General features: G+C 41.9%; 1 protein-coding gene across 2 annotated transcripts in view; it reads right to left on the reverse strand.

The window, feature by feature from the left end:
* gsg1l (gsg1-like) overlaps nt 1-21,098 on the reverse strand; it is a 153,336-nt gene that overhangs the window by 32,513 nt on the left and 99,725 nt on the right. For both annotated transcript variants that reach the window (XM_052020944.1, XM_052020943.1), the window contains one exon: nt 4,840-4,951. In XM_052020944.1, the coding sequence (XP_051876904.1) occupies nt 4,840-4,951 (112 nt within the window). The remainder of the gene's footprint in view (nt 1-4,839; nt 4,952-21,098) is intronic.

Here is a 21,098-nt window from a genome sequence, read left to right on the forward strand (position 1 = left end):
TTAAAAAGACCACTATCATCCTGGTGCCGAAGAAAAGCAAGGTAACATGCCTCAATGACTACCGACCAGTGGCTCTGACATCCACCATCATGAAGTGCTTTGAGAGGCTGGTCATGGCACACATCAACTCCACCCTCCCAGACAACCTCGACCCATTGCAATTCGCCTATTGCCAAAACAGGTCTACAGTGGATGCCATCTCCCTGGCCCTACACTCAGCTCTGGAGCATCTGGACAGTAAAGACACCTACACTAGACTATTGTTTATTGACTACAGCTCTGCCTTCAATACAATAATCCCAAGCAAGCTTGTCACCAAACTCCGAGACCTAGGACTTAACACCTCCCTCTGTAACCAGATCTTTGACTTTCTAACAAACAGACCACAATCAGTGAGGATAGGCAGCAATACCTCCGGCACGATTATTCTCAACACTGGTGCCCCACAAGGCTGTGTCCTCAGCCCTCTACTCTACTCTCTATACACTCATGACTGTGTGGCCAGATTCTGCTCTAACTCCACCTACAAGTTTGCAGTTTGCGGTCAGCATAATCAAAGATGCCACCCACCTGGGACATTCTCTCTTATCTCCTCTTCCATCGGGTAGAAGATACAGGAGCCTGAGGGCACGTACCACCAGACAAGGACAGCTTCTACACCACTGTGATAAGACTATTGAATGGTTCCCTTATACAAAGAGATGGACTATGACCTCATGATCTACCTTGTTGTGACCTTGCACCTTATTGCACTGTACTTTCTCTGTAGCTGTGACACTTTACTCTGTACTGTTATTGTTTTTACCTGTACTACATCAATGGACTCTGTACTAACTCAATGTAACTGCACTGTGTAATGAATTGACCTGTATGATCGGTTTGCAAGACAAGGTTTTCACTGTACCTTGGTACAAGTGACAATAATAAACCAATACCAATAAAGTGTTTTGAGACAATATATCCGCTTGTCTCAAAGATAGAAATTACTCTGGTAGTAAGAATGCTGCAATTTATAAACTTGAAAGTGTTTGTATTTCAGTTGCTGTGTGATATGGGCTTGTAATTTTGAATTCTATCAGTCGTTCAAATTCAAAGTTGAGTTTATTGTCATATGCACAAGTACATGTAAGCACAGATGCAATAAAAAACCTATCTGCAGCAGCATCATGGGCACATAACATTAGAGACACAACATTCACAAGAAAAGCATAAATTAAACATAAATTATACAAACAAGAATGCAATTAGAACAAAAAAAACGAAGTCCGTTGTAGTGCAAAGTGGTCAGATTGGTCATAGTGTTGCTATACGGAGGTGGTGATTAGGGTTGTACATGTTGGTTCAAAAACCGAATAGTTGAAGGGAAGTAGCTGTTCTTGAACCTGGTGGTGTGAGAATTCAGTTAGCTGAACAATTCCAATTCCTCCATTTCCGATGGTCAAAGGCACTATAATCCCATTAATCTAGTCAACTGCACAGTCTGTGGAAGACCAGAGGGAAATAGTAGGAAGGATAATGGGACTGATGGGATTATTCTTTTGGGATCTGGCATAATCTCAATGAGCTGAGTGGCCTCCTGTGCTCGAGCAAGTAAGATACTGCAGCTAATTTATAGAATATAGAACATAGAACATTACAGCACAGTACAGGCCCTTTGGCCCATGATGTTGTGCCAACATTTTATCCTGCTCTAATATCTATCTCACCGTTCCTTTCCACATAGCTCTCCATTTCTCAATCATTCATGTGTCTAAGAGTCTCTTAAACATTCCTAGTGTATCTGCCCCCACCACCTCTGCCAGCAGTGCGTTCCACGCATCCACCACTCTCTGTGTAAAAAACTTACCTCTGACATCCCCCTTATATCTTCCTTATCTTAAAATTATGCCCCCTCGTGTTAGCCATTTTCGGCCTGGGAAAAAGTCTCTGACTGTCCACTCGATCTATGCCTCTTATCATCTTGTACACCTCTATCAAGTCACCTCTCATCCTCCTTCTCTCCAAAGAGAAAAGCCCCAGCTCACTCAACCTATCATGTTCATAAAATAGATCAAATACATTTTGGAAAACTGGAATCCTGGCTAAAATTGTCCAAATGGAGTTGAAAAGACCCTTGAAATGATGAGCGAAAGAACTAAGGAATTGTTTTAAACAAACTTGAGAAGACTCCTTCCCAGCTGGGTGGGATAACAAACAGATGAATAAAACATTTGCACAAACCAATTTCTCCAAAGTTTCCCAAATTTTTACCAGAAAAATTTGAATTAGCTTCTCACTTATTTTAGGGAGAATCCTGGAACAAGGAACAACACAGTGTCCTTTGGCAGTGTGCACTCCTGGCCCAGCCTTCAGGTGCTGTGGAATTGTGTCAGGTGTGAAAACCAGAACCAGAAACTGAGATCAAATTTTGCTTTTGTTATATTACCTATGGGTTAGTTTTCAATGCAGCCTTTACATATAGGCTGTTGGGATAAATTCTAATCATACTGCATTAATTTAGATTCTCAGCTTAGCTGCCATGGCCAATTCAAGAACCTAGAAATGTTGATGTTAATTCTCTCACTACATGTTATGTATACATGGGAGCATGCACTTAGGGCATTTTAAATGAAGTGATTTGTTGTTTATCTATATCAAACCTGGAGAAATAATTGTTGTGAAAGTTTGTTGAAGCTGAGCTACAGAAGGCATCACACCCAAACCCATTGTAATCTACCCTAATGTCCAAGTACATTGTATTGCAGAATGCCTTGCTGGAAAACCAACAGAAACGTTAACTTGTTCTCTCCCTAACCCAACATTATGATTAGCTTCCTCCTTCCTGTTTAAAATCAACCAAATCAGTACACATCGGGGATTGGTCCTGGGCTCCCCCATGTATTGAAGACTTTTCTTCAGCAAAATGATATGGAAGTTGGTAGTTGTTTCAGTGTATGAACAACAACATAAGGACGTAAGCCTATGAGGTAGGTGGGAATACATTTCAACCCTCTGGAAAATGTTTGATTGGCAGATAAGGGTAAGTATTATATGGGCATCAGATTGCCACATTGCTCAATACTGGGCAACTATTGCTTATACCATTTACTAATGATTGAGCAGAAGAAATGTGTTCAAAATATTGAAATTTTCCAGAAAACACCATATTGGGAGCAGGACCAAATGATGGTTATCAAGCAGATAATCAATTTAAAAGGGTAATGAATGGCAAAATGGCAAATGCAGTTCAGTGAAGAGAAGTGTAATGTTTAACTTTGCGAAGAGAAGGTTGATGTGGTTTATGTGCTACATGGGATTATTCTCAAGGAATCTGAACGGGAGCAGGACCAATATTCTGAATTAATTGACAGTTCACCAAAATTATCAGCACAATAATCCCCAGATAAACTGAATATTCAGGTGCATAGTAAGGGATAACAGTTTATATGAAAGTTCACTTTAAAACTAGAATGAAACTTTCAAGTAGAAATTGTAATGGTTTCAGAAAGAAACAAAATTGCTATTAAGTGAAAATTTAAGACTATTAGAAATGCACTTAAGGAATATTGTAAATAGATGAACTAGATGGAGCAAAGTCATTCCTTGCCTGTAAGTGTTATAAGAGCTCCAATTTTAACTCTCTCCTCGCGCTGGAAACTATATGGGAATGGTTAAAATGAGGCTATTTCTTAAGCCTCCCTGATCCTACAGGATTCAAGTCTTGCTGCAATCTTAGGGTTTTGTGTAGATAACCAGATGTTTTTTGGGACAGTTAAGTTTAGGCTCCTTTGTAGGTTCAGAGTGCTCATGCTGAAGCTCTGTGCCTCTCACTATAATCCCTCTCTTCCCTTAAATGCATCCGGTACTACCCAGTACTACCACCCCTCCCCCTCCACCCCCAATTCCAACTAAGAGTGCATCACTCCTGTCGAGGCATGAAAGAACTCCCCTCATGAGGCAGGTAGAGACCAGGTTCAGGTTAATTTGGGATAACAATTGTATTCAGGCCCAGTCACTAAAATTAGCTTCAGGTCCCCAGCTGAACAGTCTGTTGCCCACCTCAGGGTTCACATCCCCTTTAAAATCAGGACCTTTCACAGGAGTTGGCCCTGATCGCAAATGTTTATTTTGTCGTTCACAATAAGCCAGGTGAAAAAATAAATCTCAGCTATGTTCTAGTCTTCTTCAGAGGACCATTCAACCAGTGTAGTTCTGTAATTAAATGACCAGAGGAAGGCACTTCTATTTTAATAGTGACTATTATCATGTTTTCTCAGGCATTTCAGATCCTTTAATCATTCAAAGGGAACTGCACATGTGCCGTGACTAATATGATAATTTTATAATGGAGTATATGCACGCACGGATATCTTGTGTCTAAGAGATGGTGATAAGCAATAAATGGGTCATTAGGGGAAATAAGAATGATTGGATGATGCCAGCTGTAAATGAGAATGTGTAATTTGGTACTGTCTGTGTATTTGGCTTCAGGAGGAAACATACACAAAAGGCCCATTTTAAGTTATGTCCACTGAAACATGAAATGCTTTAAACTATGTCTATATACAAAAAGACAGCATAGGTTTGTATCTAAACAATGCTCCCTTTGCACCCTTTATGTTATCAATTATGCCTGTATTGCATAACCAATCAGCAGTTAGTTAAGGCCAGTAGGGCCTCTTCATTCTCCAACAGTTAACAATGAGTAGAACATTAATCAAAAGAAAAGAGGGATGAAAGTCACTAACAACCATTGTGAATGAAAAGCAGTAGAATTCCCAACATTACATGGTATTTAGGTTTCTGAAAATGAGCATTTTGAGCCTAATAAAATGATGTGAAACAAAAGAAGCATCATACCAGAATGACCACCCATAGTCCCAGGAATGTGGTCTCCATTCCTCAGGCCCAAGACTCACTGTCACCTGGAACACTTGTGTATACATCACGTGAGCCACCATTCCTAGAAGTCCTAAATATAAAGAGGTAAAAGCACACTCTTTTAAAATCAGCAAAAACATTGAAAACCAGTATGTAAATTAGAACAGAGGGTGATTGCACACATAAGAAGTTTTTTAATACTTGCGATCATTAAACCACTTATATTGGAGGACCTTTCATCTTGGGAAAGTCACTAAAAATTGAGCACTGAATTGCTGCTGTGTACAGAATTAACCCATGACAGTTCTGAAGCACTAACTCTAAACCAGTCACATGGAATGGGAGCAGCCCGGAGGGCTCCAAGTGCAGTGGTTTTCAAAGAATGATAAGTTGCCCCAACGGAGGTGATGAAGTTTATTTGAATCAGTAATACACTGTGTTTAAGATATTTGGGAAATTGGGGCAAAATGAAAGTGATTTAGCAAATCAGGCAGACCTTTTGACCAGGGGCAAATTGGTGATTGGCTTCAGTGAGCTTGGTCCTTGCAATGCCATTATTGCTGGAGGAACAAGAAGGGGAGTAGACTAGAATCTAAGGGGCTGAAGAGACAAGGAGCCAAAGGGCATCAGCTTGCCCCATACCAGCACACAGGAGGAAAACGAGTTCAGCAAGAAGCAACCTGTGAGGAAGCCTTGCCTTACTATAAGGTTGTCACATAGTTCTGCCACCTGTCACAGCAATAATGGCAGCCCTGCATAAAGTCCCGCACATCCTTTTTATGGACTGTACCTCAAGATCACTTCAGGCTGCAGCAGGTCAGAACTGCAACATCAGCTTTGTTTACCAGGGAACAGATGCACTCTGTGACAGAGCTTGTATCGTTTCCTGTGCCATTTTCCCCTGGTAAAATGCATAAATGATTGCATGCATATCACTTGGCATGCCCCAGACAATCCTAAGGTTTACATATACAGGAAGAGGTTTCACTTACAGTAGACATTTTAAGAGACTCTTAGATAGCCACATGAATGATAGAGAAATGGAGGGCCATGTGGGAAGGAAGGATGAGATACATATTAAGGCAGGATAAAATGTCGGCACAACATCATGGGCCGAAGGGCCTGTACTGTGCTGTAATGTTCTATGTTCTAGACCTAGCTGGTGTATGATGACCTTGGAGACGCTCTGTACTATAGGATTCCTCTAGATGCACAATGCCTATAGTCTGTTGCATCAGGGCTTGAATGCAAGCATAGAACTGAATGTACCTTCTTGAGAGCTGTTAAAAGCCACATCAGGAGGGGTTATCTATTGTCCCAAACACAGAGTGCCTTAGGTTGCACTGCTCCAATTCATGTTTGTAGTGCAATGACACTTCCACTTATCAGTGGGAGAATGGGCTGTAAGAGTAGTGCAATATCTTGAAGGTTCCTATCCTTTGACATTAATAAGCTGGATGATACTGATACTGAACATTCCTGAGAGATTTTACCACTGGTGTCAGAGACTCTCGGAGAGCAGGCCAGCTCCAGTCTGTGCACACAGACCACATGCTCGCCATGGCAGACTGCACTGACTTTATGTTATATGCAAGTGGCACATCTAAATTAGAAGCAGACTCCTCCACATTTTCTGACATGCCATCTCAGGCCCATGACTGCCAGCCAACTGTATCTAGCGCACAAATAGTATGTGTGAAAAATCAAAGCACTTGCCTCCCACCTCACTCTTTCAGTCACACATTAGGAATTCTCTCCATTTTCTCTATGTTAATCTGTATGTAGCTCAGGCAATAAAACCAAGATGATCACCCTTGACATCCTGCTTTTTGATTTGTGTCCGAGCTCCACAAACACCCTCAAATGAGCTTCATTCTTATTCCCCCCATGTGAATCCAAACAATTGAATCCTCCTCCTCCTCCTTCTCCAGATGATATAAGGAGCTGTGTTTAACCCAGTCATTAGGAAGGTAACACAGCTTTATAGACCCACAATCATATATTCCATCCAGTGTTCTAGAGTCTCCCGTTACATTTCTTATTAGCGCCAGCCCCACTCCTCAATTTGAATGGCCTTCTCTCGAACAGTATCTCGGTCTGTCTTTATTCTCTTTCACAATGGGAGCAAGAACCCCTTGGACGATGGCTGAGACTGAGGCCCCTCCACCACTTCTTCTACAGTCCCTCTACCTATCTGATTCAGTCACATCCACTTGACCCAATCAGTAATCCAACCTTCACCTAGTCTAAGCGATAGAACGGTACAGCACATGAACAGGCCCTTCAGCCCACAATGTTTGTATCAACCATGATGCTAATTTCAACTAATCCCATCTGCCTTCACATATTCTATATCCCTTCATTCTTTGTTTCTTCATGTGCCTGTTTAAATGCCCCTTAAACGGTACTATTGTATCTGCTTCTACCCACTTCCCCTTGTATGCAAATCACTGGAAGCTAATATGCAGATACAGCAAACAAATGGTATATTAGTCTTCACTACCAGGGGATCTGAGTACAAAATTAGAAATGCTTTCTTTAAATTATATAGGGTGATGTGACTTCCGCTTGGGTTGAAACCTCCAGTTATCTTACCCATCATTCCCTCCCTGACACTCTGCACTATCCACCCTTCACACTCAAGTTCAAGGGCTCTAAGCTGAAGTTTCTTGGTTTGCAGATACTGTAGCTCTGACTGTCTGGGATCACACTGTTCTCCACAACCTGTCCTACCTTCTGCACTATCATGTTTATCCAGGCTTGTCCTGTTTTTTCAAAATTTGCTGGTCTCAATGTCTGGTCAACATGTTGAGCCTATTTTTTTTACTGTAAGCAATCATTGATTAGATATGTAATTTATCTGTTTGTGTCTGTGCTATACTGAAACTTCCAGGTCAGGTGCTTGTATTTTGTGAGGTGCCTCTCCCGACCTCCTCAAGCTCTCCAACTCTGCTGCCACTATCTCCAATCCAGCAACAGAGATGTGGAGTGCCCTCTCTCTGTCATCCTCCCATCCTTCATCTGCCACTTTACCAGCTCCAGACACAGTACTGCAACATACAGGCTAGCGCTCAGTTCACATCCAACTGCTGAAATTATGTGTAGTTAACATGTGCAAAGCACCAGAATCCTTCCCCACACCACGCGCATGCATAGAGATCACCCACCTGTAGCACTGGCTCAAACTGGTTGAGGTCCTAGACAGTATGCCAATTTAGTGTGAGTTTTAGGTGGGGACGAATTTTTGGTTTGCTATATGTTAGCCAAGAGGATCCAACTCAATTTTTTAAACCTGAGTCAATTGACCTAATTCAATGACTTGTACTTTGCAAGAAACTGATATAATTTATCCGCTTAATTATGTTTATCATTCATAATACTTTAATTTCCATGTGAATACAAATGTCCTAAATTTAAAATCAGATATTTGGTGCTTTTATTCCTAAGGCACTCCACTGCTGATGTCCAGACTGGGAGCAAGAAGTTGGGACAATTTCCTAGCACTTATAGTGAGAATGTAAATGAACATCCCCTGCCAGGTATGACCTGATGCACTGAATGCTTCTTAATGATCTCAACAGAGGAGAACTGACCATGAGGGAGTTAGGTAAATATTAGTTAATTTAAATATTCAGTTTGAGCGTGACTAACTTAAATCTGAAATTTGGCAATTACCTACATAAAAAGGGAAGTTTGGCTAAAGTAGATTGGGAAACTCATTGAAATGCTCAGATAGTAAATAAACAGTGGTAGATAATTAAAGAATATTTCATAAATCTCAATAGTTGTAAGTAAACTATCTCACATGAGGATACAATCCTTCATGAACTAAAGACTCCGTGGGAAAAGTGTTCTGTGTGTGACTGAGAGATTAAGGATGAGATTAGCTTGAAATAATAGATTTATACAGTTGCAAAAAAAGTAGTAATAAGGCTGAGGATTGGGAGACTTGAAATCAACAGAGGATAATGACAAATTGATAAAGAGTGATAAAATAGAATATGAAAGTAAACTAGCAAGAAATACTAAATTAGGTTGTAAACATTTCCACAAGTAAATAAACAGAAAGAGTGTAACAAAAGTAAATGTTGGCCTGTTAGAAACTTAAACAGAATTAATAATGAAAATGACAGAGCTGATAAAAAAAGTATTTTGTATATAGTAGGTGAAACAGAGAGGGAATCTTAAAACCATATCACTAGAGAAAAAGTATGAAGCAAATGTGACCATATCTGCAGCAAGGAGTGCAACAAACTGTACTTCCATTAGTGGGTCTGGGTGGCTGTACAGTAAAGGCACCTTGAGGTCCACACACCCAGACACTGACTTGCCTCAAGAGAACCAGAGGCAGCCCCTCAGGGGATCGCGTGTCGTGGATGGTGTAAACGAGATTCTTATCTGAAGTAGTGCGTTTTGCGGTCATTTAGTTAGCGTTATCTGCTGTAGTTGTGTAGTTAGATTATGTCTGTGTAATTTTTCTTTCTTGTGTAAGTTGCTGTAGTTTTGACACTGGATGTCATTTTGTAGTGCTTTTAGTGAATAAACTTTTATATGTTCATAAAAAAAAGAGAACCAGAGGCTCTGTAGATGTACAAACTATAAAGAGATAGAAGTATATTTGCTGTCATTGACTGTCTCTTTCTTTCTTCTGGCCCACTATAGTTCTTGACTATCCACAAGAGCTACTCACAAGACAATAACAACCAGGGTCCCACATGTCTGGTTTAATCTCCACAGCCTTTAGACATACTAGATGGTCATAAGGTGTTTAGCTAAACGCTATTCGAAAAGCACTTCAACCATGAAAACAAAGCTGCTCCAATTGAAACTTTTCAAGGGCTGATCTGTTTTTAACAGGCAAACAAACACATAATTACTCCAATCAAAACCCAACTGTGCCTCAAGTACGGATTTATGTGCAGAATGGTGTTTCACCAATTACAATAGTCAATGTCTCAAGTCATCACAAACAAACAAAATGAAGGCAGCAATTCATCTGGGGGAAGCAGACAGCAGAAGTCTTGTTTTCTCTCACTTGTAACTCTATTGTAAATCTTGAAGACATTGATATTGCATTCTCCCGTCTGGAATGTAATGTATATTGTGGCTTTGTAACCTACTAAAGTTGTATCAAAAAGCTGAAAGTAGGCTGCAAAATGGGAGGAGTTTGGACTAAATACCTCTGCTCAGGCAAGGGGAGGGGCAGTGTCAAAGTGAATGCTGCCATTACAGGTGTCACAAACTAGAAGCATATAACTTTAAAAATCACTTCTCTAGCAATGAGGGTGCTGCAGTCAGGGAAGGGTGACCTGGTCAGTCACCAAAAGCCATGCCTCATCGATCATTGGGAGATTATTCCAGGGATGGTTGTGAATACAGAGGGCTCAGCTCATAGAATGACAGGACAGAAAGAGAAGCTATTGTAGTGCTAACTAAGGTTACAATAATCCCTCAAGATCAAGTTTAAAGAAATATTACCTTGGAATAAGAAAGTTTCTCGTCAGTTATTAAAGAACTGTATCAGACTCTGCACCACCTGCAGTAATTCAATCACTAGTCTGTTGTGAACATGGTAAAAAGGGGAATTCCAACACAAATTAAAAGGACTGAAGACTGACGAATTTCTTGTATCAGACAGCTCAAAAGGAAAAGGCTCCAGTGATGGTGAGTGCATTGTTTGTGACCTTCCAAAGTTATCTTGATACTAGAAAGCACCTAACAGACTGGAAAATAGGAACTGTAACACTACTGGAGATTCAAGAGACTGCAGCTGCTGGAACCTGAAGCAAAAAAACAAACTGCTGGAGGAACTCAATAGGTCAGGTAGCATCTGTGGATGCAGAGGGATGGCCAACATTTTGGGTCAAGACCCATCAGGACAAAACTCTACTTTATTAAACTTTATTTATACAGCACAGTAACAGGCCCTTCCGGCCCAATGAGCCCATGCTACCCAATTACACCCATGTTAACCTCCTAACCCATAGGTGCTTGGAATGTGGGAGGAAACTGGAGCACCTGGAGGAGACCCACGCAGTCATGGGGAGAAGGTACAAACTCCTTAAAGACAGTGGCAGGAATTGAACCCCGATTGCTGGCGCTGTAACAGTGTTACACTAGTCACTACGTTACCATGCCGTCCCTACTATATAGAGAAAGAGGGAACAAGAAAACAGAGTATTACAGGTCAGTTAAACCAATATCTAGCACTGAGAAGGTGTGGAAATCATCACTATAGAATACATAGAAAATCAGGATAAAGTTAAGCAGAGCCAAAATGGTTTTATGAAAGGGAAATTGTGTTTGATATATTTTTTATAGTTCTCTGAATATGCAACTTTCAGGCTAGATAAAGGAGAACAAGTCAATGTAGTGTATTTGGATATCCAAAAGGCATAAGATGCCACATAAAACATTACTTCACTAAATAAGATCTTATAGTGTTGGGGCTATAAATTAGCAAGGTTAAGGATTGGCTAAATCATAAAATAAATAGCAATAAACAGTATTCAGATTGGCAAGCTGTAAATATTAGAGTGTCATAGAGAACAGGGTAATGGCCTCAGCTACTTACAATCAATACTAAGAACTTAGATGAAGTGACCAAGTATATCTAGATAGCAAATGTGAATAAAGATGTGATTTAGCCAGGTGTCAAAAACATTTGAGCTCCTTTGTGGAGTGAGTTTGTTCTGCACCCACCCTGTGTAATTACGTTATGCCAGGGAAGGCTCTGCCAATGCACAAAGCCTCACTATAAAGGGTCACACCTACATCCAGCTGTAAGCTTCTATTGGGGAAGAGCACTGAGAAAGTTTGAACTTTGGTCAGTGCTTAGTGGTGAGCCATAAATAAATATCTCAAGCTTAGACCAACTACTATAAATATTTAAAGCATTCAGAAGTACCTCTTTCCACCCCTGCAATGAATTCTCAATCATTAAATTCCCAACTTCCCATTCTACCTTCACATTGTAATCTGTAGTTTAGTCGGTGCCACAGTTTAGGATGATATGATGACTGGTGTTGTAAATGTACAAGAATAAATTAGCATTAATGATTAATTAATGAAGAATTACAAATTATTCTTTGCCCTTCTTGTGGGTAGTCAATGAAGATTTAGAAATGTACATGTTCTGCGGATCTTACCACCATAAGCTAAGTGGTCAAAGGACCCAACTTTAAAACTAACAAAAACTGAGGAGAAAATAAAGATATTTGGAACTTGCATATATGGTTGAAGTTAATCATATTATGAGGCTATCATTAGATAAAGGGCAGTTGATATCTGCTGATTAGCTGAAACAATGGGAAAAGCAGAACTCTTTATCACATCAAAACAAAAAAGCAAACTGCTGGAGGAGCTCAGCAGGTCAGACAGCATTTTGGAGGGAAGTAGATAGTCAACGTTTCAGGTCATGACCTTTCATTTGGACTGAAAGATACAGGGGAGATAGCCAGTATAAAGAGGTGAGGGAATAAGTGAAGCAAGAGTTGGCTAGCAACATGGAGTGGGTGAAGGAAGGGAAAGAAATAGGGTGATGGGGGTGGGGGTGGTGGCGTAAATCTAGGAGGAACTGGGTCGATCAGGAGGAAAGGGAAAATGGACAGAAGGGGACCAGGTTACCTGAAATTGGAGAATTCAATGTTCATGCTATCGGGTTGCAGACTGCCCAGGGGGAATATAAGGTGCTGTCCCTCTCGTCTGCGTTTACGCCATCTGCCCATCACACACACACTTTTCCCACTGGGTCCCTCCCCACCACTGTTTTCATCTGCTCACCCCACCTCCCCTACTTGGTTCCATGCTCCGCATTCCTTTTCTATCAGATTCCATCTGCAGCCTTTTGTTGCCTCCACCTATCACCTCCCAGCCTCTGTCGTTATTACCACTCTTCCCTCCTCCGTCTGCCTATCACCCCTCCTCACTTGGGTCTACCTATCATTTGCCAGCTCTTGCTCCACTCCCTCTCCTGACCTCTTTATACTGGCTACCTCCCCTCTACCTTTCAGTCCAGGTGAACCCGAAATGTTGACTGTCCATTTCCCTCCACACCTGACCTGCTGAGTTCCTCCAGCAGTTTGTTTTATGCTCCAGGTTCCAGCATCTGCAGTCTCTTGTGACCCCATGTCACATTGAAAGCCTGGGCTGCAAGTCTGACAGAGAAACAAAGGACTGCAGATGCTGGAACCTAGATGAAAAACACTATGATGCTGGAGGAACTCAGCAGGCCAGGCAGCATCCGTGGAGAAAAGCAGGCAGTCAACGTTTTGGGTCAGAACCTTCTTCAGGACTGAAGATAGGAAAAGGGGAAGCCCAATATAGTGGAGGGAAAAGCAGAGCAGTGATAGGTGAACAAAAGAGGGGAGGCGGGGTGGGCACAAGGTGGTGATAGGTAGATGCAGGTAAGAGATAGTGATAGGCAGATGCTGGGGAGGAGGAGAGAGCAGATCCACTGGGGGATGGGTCAAAGGTAAGGAGAGAAAGGAAAGGAAAAAAAAGGTTGAAAAAAGAGGCTAGGAAAGGGAAGAAGAGAAGAAGCCTGGTGGGGGTGTGGGGTTGTGGCGAAGGGGGGTGGGGATTACTTAAAGTGGGAGAATTCAATGTTCATGCCATTAGGCTGCAAGGTTCCAAGATGGAAAATGAGGTGCTGTTCTTCCAGTATGCGCTTGGAATTCTCCTGGCAGTGGAGGAGGCTGAGGACTGACATATCTGTGATAGTGTGGGAGGGGAAGTGCAAGTCTGACAGCTCATGTTCTTGTGATATGCCAGAAGAAAACAAAGGTAAACTGAAATAAGCAGTCAAGTCAGAAAAGAGAGAGTAGACGCGTGCACATAGAGTCTCACACACACACACACACACACACACACACACACACACACACACACACACACACACACAAACATTGACACATGCACTGGTCCTATCAAGAGTGGAACTATGCTCATTGGTCTACTGAAAGAGTTTCATATACAAAGCTCAACTTTAAATAAATCAAATAAAAACATTCAGCAGCTTACTTACCTCAAGACCACTACCACTGGTTTCAATTCTCTCCAACATCCTGCTGTCAAATATCAGATGAAATGCCGATATATTCCAAGCTCTCGTCTGACACAGAACCATCACACCCTCTCAAGGACTGAGCTACCTAAAATCCCATAAACTTGGAACCATGCAGATATCCTCACACTGCCCCAAAAGCAATGGGAGGTGTGACAGATGGATGGTCTGTGAAATCCTGAGCTTAGCTCTCAAATGAACACCCAGTGTAGGCAATACCTGCACTCAACTTGCACAGAAGGCTGTGGGTTTTATTTAATAGTGTTTCAATAGCGTACAGCAGGTGTGGCTATTCACATATGGAGAGTGAAAGAATCACACTATTGTGAATATGGTTATCACATAACCCATGACTGTCCACTGTACACTCACATGGCAGGTACTGACACAATACATAAACCAGCTCCTATGGATATTGGATAGACTGTCACCCTCATCATTCAGTTACAATATTTGTCAGTTACTTTTCAAATGCCACAGAAATAAATCAATGAGGACAGTGAAGGCCAAGATTGTGCACCTGTCATTGTGTTGAGGTTGGAAGGTGATGATCCAGGTGAACCACTCTTGAGTCTAATACTCTGAGCTGCAGGGGTTTGCTGCTACATCTGCAGTTTCTTGTGTTCATGTTGCTGTCCTGTGGGAGAGTGTATAATATCCCCAAAATGCTGGACTTCATGTTTTGTCAAGAAATTGAAGCAATACTTTCCTGAAGTTCTCAGAGAGGATCACTTTTTTTCCATTTATTGAGTTTCCGGGGTTGGGGCACCACGGGCAATACCAGCGTTTACTGCCCTTCTCTAACTGTCCTCGAGAAGATAGTGGTGAGCTGCCTTCTTGAACCACTGCAGTCCTTCTGGTGAAGGTTGCTGTTTGGTGGGAGGAGAGGGAGCTCCAGGATTAAGACCTGATGTCAATGAAGGAACAGTGATACAGTATATTTCCAAATCAGAATCATGCATGACTGGGTGGGGAACCTGCAGGTGGTGGTGTTACCGTGCATCTGCTGCCCTTATCCTTGATGGTAGAGATTGTGGGTTTGGGGGGAGCTGTTGGTGTAGCCAGTGCACATTTTAGATGGTGGATATTGCCATCTCTGTGTGTCAGTAATGGAGGGTGTGGATGTTTAGGATTGTTAATGGGTGCCAGTCAAGTGGTCTGCCCTGGAATAGGATTGATTGACCTTTAGCACTTGGCCAGTTTGGTCACTGATGGTGCTATAAAGCCATCAAGCCATTCTTGGCAATGAACATTGAATCCCACCACCCCATCCTCACCCAGATTACATTCTATACCCTTGCTACTTTATCCAGGTGCTTTTGTAAGGAACAGCACTGATTCATCAACTGAGGGAGGATCGTAGGTGGTCAGGAAGAATCTGAAAACAGCCTTCAATAGACACATGGTGATCTCACAATCAATTGATTGGATCAATGTGCTACAGTCCTCCAACATACAGTTGCCAATGGTGGTGGAAAGGCCAACAGGAGGAAGAGTTTTCAAGAATATTCCCATCCTCAGTGATGGCTGGTTCCAGTCCATGAGTGCTAAAGGCAAGGCTGAAGAATTCAGAACTTTATTCTGATCCAGCTCTTCCCAAGATCCAAACTTGAACCAAAAATCTGAATACCAGAGGTGAGTTTAGGGTGTCTGACCTTAACATCAGGTAGTAGTTGACTAGGTGTAGCTTCAAGGAGCCCTAGAAAAACTAGCATCAATGTATATCAAGAGGAAGACACTACATTGTTTAGAGTTATACTTTGCACAAAAAAAGATGGTTGAGGATGTTGGAGGTCAATGATCCCTGCTCCAAAACATCACAGCAGGAGTTCCTCAGGGCAGTGTCCTAGGCCCAACCATCTTCAACTACTTCACCAATGACCTCCCTCCTAGAAAAGGTCAGAAGTGGAGATGTTTGCTGATCGTTGCACAATGCTGTATTCTATTCACAACACCTCAGCAAATGAAGCAGCTTATGCCTGAATGTAGCAAGACCTAGATAACAAGTGACACGTAAGTGCCAGGCAATGACCATTTCTAACCAGATCCTTGGTATTCAATTGTTTTACCATCTCTGTGCCCCCTCCACCACCTACCCCCCCCCCCCCCCCCCACCATCTATATTCCTAGGCTTCACCATTGACCAGAAATCCAACTGGATGAACTATATTGATATTTGGATACAAGAGCAAGTCAGAGGCTGGGCATCCTGCTGCTAGTCACTTGTGCCTTGACATCCCAAAAGGCTTTCCACCATCTACAAGGCAAAGTCAGGAGTGTGATGGAATACTCTCCACCAGCCTGGAGGAGTGCATCTCCAACAACCTTCAAGAAGCTTAACACCATCCAGGACAAAGGCAACTAGATTCACACCCAACCCACCATCCTAAACATTCAATCCCTACCTACAAAGGTACTTCCCAAACATGTAACATCTATTGCCAAGAAGGATAAATGCTGCAAGTACATGGGAACACTACCACCTATAGGTCCCCCTCCAAGTTGCAAACATTCCTGACTTGAAAAATATTACAATCTTTCAACACCACTGTTTCTAAATCCTGGAACTGTCCACCCAACAACATTGTGGAGTATCCAACCAAAAGAACTGCAGTGGTTCAAGAATGTGGCACACCAAACTTTCTCAAGGGCAATTATGGATTGGTAATAAATACTGGTCTTGCCAAGGATGACAGCATGCCCTAAATGAATAAATGCTTTCAAAATCCATGGTCTTAGAGGCTTGAAACAAACTCAAAATGCTGCGAATACTCAGACAAGGGGCCTTCAACCTGAAATGATTATCTGTTTCTTTTTCCCTAAATGCTGCCTGACTTGTTGAATGTTTCCAGCAACTCCTGTTTTTATTTCAGATTTCCAGCGTCTACATTTTTTTTGATTTTCATCTTGGAGGCTTGGCCTTATTGATCCAGTCTGCTGGCCTGCTGTAGATTCCCAGTGGACTCTGGCCAAAAGCCTGGGGAAATCTAGTTCAAATGTATTTCCAGCAGACATGGCACTAGTAAATGATATTTCACTTTCATTTCCATTTGGAGGAGCCAGTGCACAGGAGGATTTAAGATTACTGTTTGTTTTGCATTCAATTACATTGTAAGACAGCAGATATTGTATTAGTTTCATGATGGTTGACAAATCTGCATATGTTTCCATGATTGCATTATTTATTTTGATGACTTTGAGTTTTGGATTGTAACAATATCACTAATTGACTGTTTCCGTGGAAAGAATTTTTACCTGCTTTTAGTTTAAATTACTTTATATAATCTGCTGCTGAAAAAAGGGAACACCTTATTCTTTATGATTATATATGTCATGATTGTCCTCCCAATCTCTTTGTATCACATGTATAATCATTGATGTTATATATTTTAATCTGTATTAATTTGAAAATTAATAAAAAGATTGAAAAAGGAATTAAAAAGGGAACACCATTTATTAAAAGGAACCTATATCTATTTTGGGGGTATTTATTCTCAGATAGATTTTTAAATTTAAATATGAACAAATTGGAGGAGGAAGAGGCCACTCAGCCCTCGAGCCTGTTCTACCATTCAATAACTGCATTGCTGATTTGTTAGTAATCTCAATACTATCACAAGATCACAAGACAAGGGAGCAGAAGCAGGCCATGCGGCCCATCGAGTCTGCTCCAAGGAAAAGGGAAAAATTGAGAAATGAGAAATGGTGGGGGGGGGGGGGGGAGAAGGGGAAAAAAAACTATTCTAATCCCAATTTCCGGCCTTATCCCCATATCCCTTGATACCCCAACTATTTAAATATCTATCTATCTCTTCCTTCAACACCCCCACTGATCTGGCCTCCACTGCTGTACCTGGCAAGGAATTCCACAATTTAACCACCCTCTGGCTAAAGAAATTTCTCCTCATCTCTGTTTTGAAACTGTACCCTCTAATTCTAAGATTGTGCCCTCTGGTCCTGGACTCACCCACCAAGGGAAACAGCCTAGCCACGTCTACTCTGTCCATTCCTTTCAACATTTTAAATGTCGCTATTAGGTCCCCTCTTATTCTTCTGTGCTCCAGTGAGTACAGTCCAAGAGCCGACAAACGCTCATCATACGTAAGCTCTTTCATTCCTGGAATCATCCTCGTAAATCTCCTCTGAACCCTCCCCAACATCAGCACATCCTTACTAAGATAGGGGGCCCAAAACTGCGCACAGTATTCCAAATGAGGCCTCACTAGTGCCCTGTAGAGCCTCATCAACACTTCTTTACTTTTATACACTATACCTCTCGAAATGAATGCCAACATAGCATTCGCTTTCTTTACCATCGATCCGACCTGATGGTTAACCTTAAGGTATCCTGCATGAGTACCCCCAAGTCCCTTTGTACTTCTGTACTTTGAATTTTCTCTCCTTCTAGATAATAACCTGCCCTTTTATTTCTGTTTCCAAAGTGTACAATTGCACATTTCTCAACATTGAATCTCATCTGCCATTTCCTTGCCCACTCTCCTAAACTATCTAGGTCTCTCTGCAAACTTCCTGTCTCCTCAATACTCCCTACTCCTCCACCTATCTTGGTGTCATCCGCAAACTTAGCCACAAAACCATTTAATCTATCATCCAAATCGTTAACGTACAAGGTAAAAAGAAGCGGCCCTAACACTGACCCCTGCGGCACACCACTAGTAACCGGTAGCCAACCACAACAAGATCCTTTTATTTCCACCCTTTGCTTTCTGCCAACCAGCCAATGCTCCACCCATTCTGTTATCCTACCTGTAATTCCATGACCTCTCATCTTATTAATCAGTCTCTTATGAGGCACCTTGTTGAAGGCCTTTTGAAAGTCTAAATACACAACATCTACCGCCTCTCCCTCATCCACCCTACCTGTGATTTCTTCAAAAAACTCCAATAGGTTAGTCAGGCAACTCCTGCCTATTCCCGGTAATCTTTCACCCTCCACCCCTGCTCCCCATACCATCCTTTCTTATCAAGAATCCATCTACTTCTGCCCTAAAGAAAATCAAAGGCTCTGCTACAACCTCTCTTTGAGACAAAAAGCTCTGAAAACTCACAACCCTCTGAGAGGAAAACATTTCCTCTTCTCTGTCTTAAAGGGATACCCCTATTTTTAAACAATGATGCCCCTTGGCTAAGTCTTGGGACTGTTACTTTTAACTGATACCTTAATACAGCCTCCCTGTAGTCACAAGTAAAACAAAAACATTTTTTAATACTTCAAGTACTGTGTTTTATGGTTTGACAGAGTAATTTTCCAGCTTTGAAATGTCCAATCTATTCACTCCCAACAGAAATCCATCTTTACATCCTCTGCCTTACTTAAGCCTACGCTATTTGCACTTGTCTCTTTTGTTATTTTACTTCAGCTGATTTTGTCACGTGTGGGGCTTTAAATTTAAATTAAATTTTAAATTAAATTTTATATACAGCGTGGTAACAGGCCCTTCCGGCCCAACGAGTTCGCGCTGCCCATTTTAAACCCAAATTAACCTACCCGTAAATCTTTGCAATGTGGGAGGAAACCGGAGCACCCGGAGGAAACCCACACAGACACAGGAGAATGTACAAACTCCTTACAGACAGCAACGGGAATCGAACCCCGATCGCTGGTGCTGTAATAGTGTCGCACTAACCGCTACGCTACCGTGCCATCAAATACAAGGAATTTAAATCTGTAACAAAAATAATAATTATCTGGTGTTACAAAATTGTCTCAACATCTGGAACCTTCGGATGATATGTATGGAAACAGGAAAGGACAAATTATCAGGCACTGCATATCTTCATGGCACCATTTTAGGACAATTGGTTTTAACATGCAGTTATAGTTTGTTCATTTTGAAGTGTATACACATTTATTTTATATCGTTGAAAAGCTTCTGCCCTGTTCAAAGCAAGTCACAGAATGTGCTATATTAAAATAGAAGCTATACATGCTGCACAATGCAATAATCTATTACAAGGACTTCTATAGAATTATATGGAATATGTAGCTTGGAAACAGGCTGAGCCAACCTGATTCATGATCAAGTACTTTCTGCATGTATGAACTGCATCTGCACTTGTCTGAGGAGAGATGAGATTGACTAGGCCTGTATTCACTCAGGTTTAGAAGAATGAAAGGGAACTACATTAAAGCATGCAAAATTCTGACTGGGCTTGACAGACTGGCTGTGGAGAGATGTTTTCATTGCTGAGAGGTCTAGAAGGAAAGGTCACTGTCTCAGGAGTTATTCAGTTAGGACTGAGATGAAGACAATATTTTGAGGGTGATGAACCTACAGGTTTCTCTATCACAGCAAGCCATGGAGGCCAAGTTGTTAAGTATTTTTAAGAAGGAGGTGCATAGATATCTAGACACAAAAGGCATCAATGTATGTAGGAAGAGAGCAGGAATATGGAAGATAGAGGAACAGCCACGGTCATATTGAATGGCAGAGCAGGCTTGAAGGGCTAAATGGACTGCTCCTGCTCCTATCTTTTGGGTCATCTGTGCACATGGCATGAGCATATACAGATATCATTGAGCATGCACAAGGAAATTAATTAGTATTGTTACATGGGGAAATCTACTGGACCTCTGAGGTCCATTAAATGTGCTGAAGTAGCTCTTTTCCAGAGACTGGAGTCCTGCTCCACCATTAGCAACTGGGACTAACTCAACCTGGACACTTACAGGAACTCTGAGGCATTGATCTTCCTCATACTAGGCTCTTCTCTTTCTTCCCATCCTTACTGATCACCTCCAACCCCTACTCCCTGGCAAGTGTCCTAAAGGATCGTCAGATCTCTTGCCAAACTTTTCCTCACCATACACCAACCCCATTACTCCAATTAGCCCCTCCTCACTCATCTCTTCAGGTCCCTCTAATCATCTCCTCAGCCTTCCCACTTGGTAATCTACTCAGCCACCACTCCTCTACCCCAGTCATGTTCTTCTCCCCACCAACACACCACCACCAGTCATCACCTTAGACTCGGCATGGTAGTGTAGCAGTTAGCGTAACGCTATTACAGCACCAGCAACCCGGGTTCAATTCCGGCCGCTGTCTGTAAGGAGTTTGTACGTTCTCCCCGTGTCTGTGTGGGTTTCCTCCGGGTGCTCCAGTTTCCTCCCACATTCCAAAGACGTATGGGTTAGGAAGTTGTGGGCATGCTA

The sequence above is a fragment of the Pristis pectinata genome, chromosome 8 (genome assembly GCF_009764475.1).
Source record: "Pristis pectinata isolate sPriPec2 chromosome 8, sPriPec2.1.pri, whole genome shotgun sequence".
Classification (NCBI taxonomy): Eukaryota; Metazoa; Chordata; class Chondrichthyes; order Rhinopristiformes; family Pristidae; genus Pristis; species Pristis pectinata.